At 42.7% G+C, this 10,966-nt stretch overlaps 1 protein-coding gene across 1 annotated transcript; it reads right to left on the bottom strand.

The window, feature by feature from the left end:
- Positions 1-562: 562 nt before the first annotated feature.
- LOC308108901 (guanine nucleotide-binding protein subunit alpha-13-like) lies at positions 563-10,405 on the bottom strand. The gene is made up of 5 exons (XM_080462207.1): positions 10,087-10,405; positions 8,526-8,752; positions 5,633-5,683; positions 4,574-4,774; positions 563-2,151 (listed from the first exon to the last, which is right to left on the bottom strand). The coding sequence occupies exons 1-5, from the start codon at positions 10,367-10,369 to the stop codon at positions 1,780-1,782; spliced, it is 1,134 nt and encodes a 377-aa protein (XP_080318333.1). The 5' UTR covers positions 10,370-10,405; the 3' UTR covers positions 563-1,779.
- Positions 10,406-10,966: the final 561 nt, after the last annotated feature.

The raw sequence follows: 10,966 nt of genomic DNA, 5'->3' as shown, positions 1-10,966 counted from the left end.
TTTAATTAATTCATGTCACAAAAGGACTAAGTTTAAGTGTTTACATTTTGAGCGCAAGCAGCAGGAGAAAAATAATTGTGAAAGATGAAATCCACCAAAAATAAGAGTTTACAAAGAAATCTACATCAAATACGGCTTAAGTGAAGCAACTGACAAAATTAGAGCTGAATGCATCTTTTGCTTTGAAATACTGGCTAATTAAAATTTCAATCTGAGCAAGATGAAGTGGCTCCAGTCAAACACCCAGAGATGGTGGCCTTTTCTTCATGAACAAAAATTGGACAAATGTCATTAGAAAAGTATTTTATTGAGGGTTAGAGTGGTATGAGACTTGACACGAGAATGAATTTCAAACAAAAAAAAAAAAGTGAAGGAAGAAAAATTACAAAATACATCTACATCAAAAGGATCATCTTCATTGGAAAAGCTGTGATTTGAAAAAACAAAAACAAACAAACATTCAGAATTGGAAGAAAAAGCCATTTCTACAACCATTTACATATAAGGAGATAAACCTGAATATTATTTACAAGGCAACAGATTACAGTATTTACAGGACACACCTGAGCTCTGGTGAGCTTTTTTTTTTTTTTTTAAACTTTAATAAAGGCACTGCTTTAATTTGTCAGATTTTATCAGCGCCTGCAAATCATCCGCACACGAGTTGTGTGTGTATATATATATATATATATAGATATTACATTTTCGTGTTAATTTCGAAAATAAAACGGTTTATTTTATTTTTACTAATTCAAAGATGCCTGAAGCCACAACTCAGTGCCGATTCAGATTTTCTCACATGATGGGTGACATCTCACCACAGCAATGCTGGTTACAGTATATTCATACACTCTCTGTACATTTATTAACAGTCATTCAGACAAGGCATCGATTTGAAAATGAAAGAGACAGGGGAAGGGTTCCGGGTCAGCCTCAGGAGGTTGCGCCGCCCGGATTAAAGGTTAGATTATTCAGTTAGTTCAACAATCACATCAGCATTACCACCAGTTTTGATTCAACCCTGAGAAAACAGTGGACTGTATGTTCACGTACTGGCACGCCTGCAACCGAGCGCCAACAAAGGTAATCTGTTTGCCCGCCGAACGATCAGAAGCGAGAAAAGACTTAACGTATTAAAGAAGACTGACAGTGATTAGGTCCTAGGAAATGATGCAGAAAGGCGTCGTAGGTTCAGTCTCACGGTTATGCCCTCTTCGAGCCGTCGCCGTGCCGACAAGGTGGCCGTGCGGGAGCCGGTTGGAACAGTTCCCCTGGTTTCTGTGGTCCGTCAGCTTGACGAGCCGAAGCAGCTGAACTCAAACAGGTGGCACCACTAGATTAATATAACGTCAGCAAACCCTCGTTCCGGGTAAATCTGCATTCAAGGAGTCAATTTGGATTACAATTATTCAGTGCTTTGACACAAACTGGTAATTTAAGCCCAGCGTACATGATTTTGACTGTTATTTACTAAGTACACGCCGATGGTTTGTCAAACCGACTTCCACTGGCACCAGCACCGGCACCTTGCGACCGAAGAGCCCGAGCGCGTCGTGTGCCGTCGCAGAAGTGGCGGTCGGATATTCGCCAAGATTCCCAAAGCACAGTCTGCCCAACCGACTCTTCCCCGTTGAAATCCTGAACTAACAAGAGGGCCAACTCTTCAAAGAGGAGAGTTAAAAACTAATATAAAAACATCTGAAGGCGATTCTTCTGAGGCTGCTCTCTGGGGTGGTCTGTCCCCAATCAGGTCCTCCGTGTTCACAGGTCCGCCAGGGGTCATTGGAGCATGAGCTGTTTGAGGTTGTCGTGCAGGATGGTGTCCTTGACGTCACGGAACACCAGCTTGATGTTCTCCGTGTTGATGGCGGTGGTGAAGTGGTGGTACAGCGGCTTCTGGGTGGCGTCGCGCCGCTTGGCCCGGAAGCAATCTACCATGAACGCCTGGATGTCCGGCAGGCTGTGCTCCGTCCCGCTGTAGTCGGTAAAGTAGTCCTTGAGCGGAACGCTCTTCACCTTCTCCTCCAGCAGGTCCGTCTTATTGAGGAAGAGGATGATGGAGACGTTGACGAAGACGCGGTTGTTGACGATGGTCTCGAAGATGTTGAGCGATTCGCGGAGCCGGTTGGTCTGTCGGTCCTCCATCAGCACCTGGAGGAGACAAAGTGGAGTAACGACCACTGCAGATGTACCAGATGTTCAATCACAACCCCACGGCGAAGGTTACAGCGTCACACGATAACCAAACACGGGGCTCCAATTCTTCTGAACACAACAGGGCCATGATCCCCCCCCCCCCCCCCCCCGAGAAGAACTTTGATTCTATAAGCGGGCTTCACGAGAATTCTAGCAAACTTTAAGCTTTCAACTTTAGACATCTTAGTTATTCTTTTGTGATTCTCATGCGCAGGTATTAATACTTGTTAAATAAATAAATAAATAAAGAAAGACTCTGGTGCATCCGACCCGAAACCCAAAGTTTCGAGACAGCTGTTCATTAGAGCAGCTAGTTAATGGAGGAGGAGCAACGATCCACATTCAGCGAACAACAGCGACAAAAATAAACGTGCATATCGATGACTGAAGAGATGAACCACTAAGAAAAGGGGAAAAAACACAAAGCGTGGACGTTAAGAGGTCTGAGGTGACGTTTTACAATCAACCCCGCGCTGCGCTGCTCTGTGGTGTCCACTAGGGGGGTCTCTAACGGCACAGAAGACGACCCTACGAAGGCCCCGTGTACGACGCGACGTTTCCAAGTGAAAACAGAAAACTTCTGATGCGTTTCTAGACTTTGATTACACGACAGTGCTCGGAGCCACTGATGACAGAAAAAAAACCTTAACTTTTCCAAAGCGCTGCAACATAAATGAAACCTGAGCTCAGTGACGAAGCAGGAAAATGATCAACATGACCAAAAAAGTTTGAACGTTCCTGAACGTCAGGGAACAGATATTTCATGTCGCCTGTTTTCCATTATGTGATCATACGTCTGTTCATCTACCCAAGAGGAGTTCGTTCATGCTTTCCCCAGAGTCCAGTGTACAATTATTATTGTAATTATGTATGTAAAGCAGAGAAGAATTAAGGATTTGCTTTAACTTGTGTCACTGGAAACTAAAGAATTCCACAGCGGCTGTGTGGCAGCGGTCACAGCTGAACGTTTGTTTACTGCCCAGAAAAATAAAAAAAATTAAAATCTGCTTAATTGTTCCTCAATAATCTACGTTTTTTTTAAGTCAAGTGCTCAATGCTTAACTGCGGAATGAATAAATAAATAAATGAGGTTGGGTAGTTTTGCTTGTGTCTGAGAAACAACCGCTCAAAGAATATAGATATAGCATTCATTTCAAACTCCAATGTGATAAATGTAAATATAATAATTTTTCATAAGTTTTCTCTATCAGGGCAAAAATAGCTTCGGATAAAAATATTAAAAAAAAAATTTTGCAAGAAAGTCTGATTTCTGCAACAAAAACAATATACTTTTTTCTAAAACTTTGTTCAAACACATGGGCATATTGTGTAAAAGAACATATAGAACAATGAACTATATTGTCCCTACAGGGAAGGTCCTATTGTGTATGGAAAATGCTGCATTTCCTACCAAACAACAACTCCTTAAGAAGTGCAAGCACAATAGTCCAAACATTACAGCGGAGCTGTCTCTTTAATAAACGGTGTAGCAATGTTTTTTTTTTTTTTTTTAATTATTCAAATACTTTGTGAACTATTAGACTGATTTCTGTTGTTTTAACAAAGCTTTGGAGTCAGGCGAGAAGCTTTTTAATCTTAATATTCTATAACATACAAACCAAACAATCCCGAGGAATAATCTTGGGAGCTAATTTCCCTCCATGAAAAAGAAAAGTGCAGCTTTAAGATTAAGAGTATAAATAAAAAGTTTTCAGCAGGTTTATAAAGGAAGAAAAACTCTGGTTGAATATTTTTGTTTCTGTCCGGGGACATTAGTCCAGTACACACATGGATCCCGACCGGAGAGTACACATTCGCCGCGACAATAACACAAATTGAAGTATTTTCTGCGGAAGTTAACGCTCTCAAGTTAATCTTACTCGCACGTTGAGCTCTGATATACTGAAAGTAATCTCATTACTTCAGAGCTTTGTATCAAACTCAAAGTCTGAGGCAAGCTGCTGTGGTTTTCCAAATACCAACCCCCACGGTATACCTTTTTAATAAAAATAAGTAAAACTAAAAATCTTAAAAAAAAAAATAAAACAATTCAAAAATACATATATATTTTCCATCATAGATTTTTATTTGTTTATATATCATAATGAAATCTAATTTAACAAAAAATTATTTCCTCCCCTGGATCTTTCAGTGGTTAAGAGAGAATAGTAACTGCTCCACTGATAATATATCATATAATAAATGAATTAAACCTCCACGGGGCACACGACAGTTCTTGTTCTGCAAATCACTGTTTATATAAAACTCATCAAACTCCGTGATCTCCTAGAACAAACCCACTAATGTGCCACTTATCGAGTGTGTGTGTGTGTGTGTGTGTGTGTGTGTGTGTGTGTGTGTGGCGGCGCGTTCTCACCTGATCGTACTCGGACGAGGACACGAGGAAGAGGATGGAGGTGACGGAGTCGAAGCACTCGAACCAGCGCCGCCGCTCCGACCGCTGCCCCCCCACGTCCACCATCTTGAAGGGGACGTTCTTCACCTCGAAGTCGTACTCGTGGATCCCCTTGGTGGGCTTACGGGCCAGCAGGATGTCCTGCTGGCTGGGGAGGTAATCCTGCAGACACACAACCACACCCATGGTAACATTTCCAGAGACCGCCGCCCGACACCTCATCTCAGGTTATTTCAACTTTGATTAAAGCAGCGAGAAGACTTTTTTTTAGGAGCTTCTAAACAAGAATCACAAATATCTTGTTTGTTTGTTTTCTTTCCTGCTGACAGCAGGGCTTTGAGGCTAGTTTGGTAGGGAGCTATCCTTTAGGGCAGCATCACCAACATCTGGACTCCATTTTCAAGTCAAACCTGAAGACAATTTAGGTAAATATTTATGAAATGACAACCACTAGAACTAACTCAACACCGGCAAGATCTTGAGTGAAATAAGAGATAAAAAAAAACCCTTTGTTTTTATCCATCAACAAATGATAGAATTAGTGTAAAATTAGATAAACTGACGATGGTTGTCGGGTGGAAAACAGGTTGAAATAAGATTATCCAATAACATGTTAATAATAAAACCAATAAAACACATTTAAACATCCAAAAAGAAGTTTTGTCCCCCACAATGTATAATTTATCAGATCTTAATAAATACAGTCAGATGATAAACGTTTTGTAAATGACCAGAAAAGATCTAAAGTGAAACGATCAGGACCCGATTCATATTTAGCTTTAATCTGAGAACGTTCACACCGTTAATGTTCCATCGATAGAACTTCTAACATGTGGTTGATATTTGTTTGTTGCCCGGACTCGACTGTAGCTGCAGTATAAATGACATTTACTTCGGCCACATGTCATGATAGTCTGTGGCGAAACCACACCGACGTGGGAAGCAAAACCTGGTTGCAATATGAGCTATAACATGTACAGGTTGCGTTATAAACGCGCAGTGCGGCCAGAAACAACTTACCGGCTCGCCGAGCTTATCCAGATTATCCAAGAAATACTTCACTGACTCACCCTGCGACAGGACAGAGGAAGGATTCTGGTTAATGTACTGGCTGTATTTTGCACATTTAAAAACACACACACACACACACACACACACACACACACACACACACACGATAAAAATCCAGCAGCAGACACGTGTAAGTGTGTCTTTGATGTATGCACAAGCGTGGCCTGGTGGCTTTGCATGCGTGTGTGTGTGTGTGTGTGTAGGAGCATTTTGTTTCCCCTGCACTGCTCTGACGCTGCCTTGTGCACTTTGTACAAGTCCAGACACGGGGCGGCCATAACCGAGGTGCATTCCTTTATCTGTGCGACTGGGTGATGCGCACAGAAATAAAGCAAAAAAAAAAAAAAAACACAAAAAAAAAATAACACAGAAGCGGGTGCAGAAAAGAAAAAGAAACCCCGGCCGTGCATCTTCTTCCTCTGTGGGATCTGCTGTGGGTCGACCTTTGCATGCCACGCCCTTTGCAGTGGATCAGTTGGTGAGCAATTTGCATTGATAACACAAACGTAAAATCCACCCGTCGGGTGTAGTTCTAGCGTGACGAACCGGCCATTTCCCCAACTGGAAGCTTCTGTTCTCACCTTTTGATCTTAAAAAAAAACCCAACTAACCTGACCTGAAAAACCTGTGTGTGTGTGTGTGTGTGTGTGTAAGATTACACCGGGGAGGAGCAGAGTGTCGCGCTGCTCACACAGCAGCCACAGAAAGGAAAAGACAAGACAGAAGTGAAGCTATTTCAACTCTGGAGAGGCGGATTTGACTTTGTGAAGATTCAGAAATATATAAAAAAAAAAAAAAAAAAAAAAAAAAAAAAAAGGAGAAGAGAAACAAGAAGAGCAAACACTCCCAAGTTTTTCCTGTTTACGAGTCGACGCCTGCTCTCAGAGTAAAACGTCTGCAGCTTGAAATCTGCAGCATTTAAAAGAGGTTCAATATCCTGTGATGTATGAAACCGGCTGACCTTTGGTGAACTCGGCCACAGAAAGCGACTTCTCGCTCTGTACATGTGTTTTCAATGACGATTACAAGGGAGCCTGAAGGCACCGGTGATTTGTGATGCAAACGCTGCTGTTGGGAAACAAAGTGGTCCTCACGCACGACAGCAGAGGGAAAGACGGAACACTGGAGTTAAAGGCTTCAGACGAGAATTTTTATTTTTTTTAATTCATCGTCGTCGTCAAACAAATCCGAACACATTTCTTTTTTTGTACAAGTCTTTTAAAAAAAAAAAGACAAATGTACTTTAACTAAAAATTCCAGTTTTAAAAGAGATTTAATAGAAACTTAAGAATACCCCCCCAAAAAGTGTGATTGACTTATTTGAGAGTCCCTTGATGTTAGTCTGAAAACGTACTCAAAAGGACAATTCTGCTCAATAAGATTACATTCTCTCTATTTATCTAATATATAAACAGAGAAAAGCTGGCAGATCCCGTTTTTTCTAGATTCTATCTTTAAAGATTTTACTTTTTCTATTATTTAGATCGATAGCAGCTTCCGCACGTTTGTGGTTGAGCTTCAAAAAGTGTCCGAAATGTTCTTTTTGCATTCATAATCAAAAAGGTATTATAAATAAAGATGGAGCCTAACTGATGTTACTGCCACCATCTGCTCTTCTTGATGTATTGTAACGCACACACATCCAGCACATTATCATTATTATCATTATGATTGTATGAATCATTTGAACCGGTTACTTTTGTGAAAACAGCTGGATTGTCGTCACCAGAGATGGGAAGTTTGATAAAAGATGAATTGAAACTAATTCATTCACTATAAAGAGCAAGCTGAATTTAATTTAACCTTACTGCATCACAAACCACGCGTCCCCCCCCCCCCAAATACATTAAATCCAACGAGATTTGAAGAAAACCCGCAATTAGCAACGATTTTCTTGCCATTCCTATTTGCGTCACTTATACAGGAACGTGCGTTAAATTCAACGATAGTTTGTTCAAATTGAAAACTAAACTGGTTATACACAAAGCGCGTGTGTCCTTGTGTAACTTGAGGTGTGCGACACTCTTTGTGTTTTGTGTGCAAATAGCGGCGAGTGGGAGAGCCAGGGCTGTTTGTAAGCATAAAGCTGTTTAACTCCAGATCAACATTCCTGCTCTGATCACACGTATTCCCCCCTTTTTCTGTCTGAACACCAGCGGAGCCCACAACACGCCACCGAGAACCACTTCCACAGGGGGGTGGGGGGGTTCTGCCATTATGTGATCACTTGGAGAAGTGTGTCCTCACTCAGTCCACTGCAAAGTTTATCACATGACCCAACATACAATAACATGAGGTTACACCCCCCCCCCCCAAACGATTGCGCAATATCTCCGAGTGCTGTTCTAGTTAGTTGGTATGGGGAGACTTCTCTGAGAAGAAGGTTCTCAAAGTGGCATCAGAGCAAATCAGAGCAGCGGAAGAACTCAGAGCGAACGTGCGAAGCTCCTCTGGACTCCAGCTGTTTCTCTGGGACGGACGTCACAGAGCCGCACGACGCTGACAGCCAAAGACCCAGGACCGGGGAGAGGTATAAACAGGAAGTTGACTCAATCACATGTCTGACCGCTTTACAGAGAGAGGGGGGGGGGGGGGGGGGGGGGGGGGGGGGGGGGGGGGGACGAGAGAGCGCCACACCAGAATCTGATCTAAAGATTCAAGGACAGAGGAAAGGGTGTGCAAAAAAAAAAAAAAAAAGTACTTTCACTTTCTACTTTCGGAAGCACAACTCGAAACCCCCTCTGACACGGAGCCGTGCGTTTCGCTATGAGCTGCCAAAATGCCCGCCGTCGCCTGCCACGTCTGTTACGTGAAGCTCGTGTGTGTCTGCGGGTCGACCCACCAGCTGAAACTCCCGGCGACGGTCGTAGGCGTTCTGAATGCCCGAGTCCACCCACAGGGCCTTGATGGCGTGAAGGTACCGCAGGAACACCGGCGTCTCCAGCTGCCCGCTGGCCATCTTGGCGGACCGGGTGTTGAACGCCATCAGGCTGTCCCCGTGCTTCTGGTTGTCCGGGTCGCCCCACGGGATGTGCAGCTTCTCCCGGGCGTCCACCAGCACGCGCACACCTGCAGAGGACGCGAAGAGAAACGACGTTCAGAAAAGCGTCCTACGTTTGGCGCCGTTACTTCCGCCAGCTTTTTAGTGAGGCTGTAGGACGACATGAACACAAGGTTTATTTTGTTCCATGTGCTCCCTATTTATCGTCCCATGTTGCCCCAGCAAGGGAACATTTAATAACCCATTTGGCTGTGCAGAAATCCTGCTGGGACAGATCAGGAGTTGACAAAACAAAAACATCAATATTCAAGTATGATTACAGCCAAAAGTTACAAATAGATTATTTGCACATTTCACTTAATGAATGTTGCTACTTTGTTTCTTGCCGCGCTTTGGTCCACACGTTTGAAATCATACAGTATGTTTAAACTGTCTGGAAAATAGGTTTCTTAATTAATTCACAAGTTATTTGGAAAAATAAGGACAAATGCTCAGAGGTTGATGAGAAACAGAAACTGATTTAATTCGGCACATTCAAATCTGCAGCCATTTATTATATCAGTTTATGATCTTGTAGGTAATAAAAAAAGAAGAAGAAGCTGGATTTGAAATGGAATCTTATGGAAAATAATAGATTTGAAATGATTAATTACCAAAGATATGTGGATATATTGACAGTTGGGAAGATTGGGACTCAGGTTTCACTTCAGAAAAGAAATATTTGGGCATTAACGTGTCTGACAAATGGTAGCTTTTGCCTTAAATGTGTAACGTTTCCCTAATTCACAGTTCACAACAGAAAGTAATCAACCTAAAAATAGAGAATGACACAGCTGGGAGGTGTAAAAGAACTGGCAAAGCACTTGAGTCACGAAAAAGTTTGACATTTACAGATATAATCAGGTTATAAATTAAATAATAGCTGCTATTTTCTATTAATCTGAATTTAGATGTAGATTGTAGAGAAAATAAAGATGGGCAGAACAGCCAGTGCTTGTAAAATGGTCCCAATGCGAGACTTTAATGAGTAAATTACACTTTGTTTTTAAGCTCAAGCTTGAAATGAAAGAGAGCGAATTAAAAGCAGCTCAGTTTAGTTGGGTCATTACTGGTTATTTAGTCCCGTGGACAAACAAAGAAACACCTCACAACACAAAGCAGCGGAGATTGATCGTTGATTTTTTTACGAGAACTACGTGGAAGCTGTTGTGTAGGCTGAGGCTCGGGGGAGCAGGAGACCTAAAGAGGAAGATTTGAGCAGAAACGCGGTTGGTCTGGGTGTGCCGACTCTCTCTGGATGTCCTCTCGCCAACATGTGGGGGAACTTTCCGTCTCAATGCGGCTTCCCACCCGGGGCCACTGAATGCGAGTTTAGGTGGTTTCATCCTTGATTTTATTTTACCTTTGATAACGTTGCTGTATATCGTGGCTCTGAAGTCCTCCCGGGCTTGCTGGTCGAAGTCCTGGCCGTGGATGATCCGCATTTGTTTGAGGAAAGTCGACTTGCCGCTCTCGCCCGCGCCGAGCAGCAGGATCTTCACCAGCCGCTTCACGTACGTTTTCTCCCGGGAGAGGCATCGGTCGATGTCCTTGGACTTTCGCAGCTGCTCCACCTCGCCGCTGTTGAGCAGGCAGACGGGGAGGCAAACTTTTAGCACGGACCTGGTCGGCAGGAAGTCCGCCATGTTCGCACAAACTTCATCGATGCTAATTTGATGCGCGTTCGCGCGGCGCGGGCACACGACCAAGCCCCTTCCCTAAACTCAGGAAGTGCCGCCGCTCAGGCGTTGCGCGGTTTTTTGCCACCACGTCCATTTAAGCACCTCGTTTGATCGATTCATTTAGGTGCTACTTTCCCCTTTGTGTCATTTCATGGGCAATAAAGCAAAAAAAACCTTGAAATGATTTAAAATAAATGAAACTAGAAGGTAAATTGACTGCAAGTGGTATGTCGCCATCTGCTGGTGAAGCTTAGTAACGACGTCAGCAAAAGACGTGCTCTGATTGGTCCATTCCCATCCAGCTCCATGAATGCTGCCTTCAGAAGCAGCAGGAAAATTGAAAACCAACTCAACGGAACGCTTTTATAAAGAAGGAATAACGTTGTAAAAGCACAATATTAATGATTGGTTGTAAGATTATATCTTTTTCAATAAAATATTTCAGTATGATAAATTTTGAAAAATGTGTGATTGGACTTTATCTTACTAAATTGTTATTTTTTTCTGTTTTGTATTTTCTGCATTATATGAAAGACTTTTATCATTTTCAATTTGGGATCA

This window comes from Lipophrys pholis (genome assembly GCF_963383615.2).
Source record: "Lipophrys pholis genome assembly, chromosome: 1".
NCBI classification, from domain to species: domain Eukaryota; kingdom Metazoa; phylum Chordata; class Actinopteri; order Blenniiformes; family Blenniidae; genus Lipophrys; species Lipophrys pholis.
The sequence above is the reverse complement of the archived record's forward strand: the minus strand, read 5'-3'. Positions and strand labels throughout refer to the sequence as shown.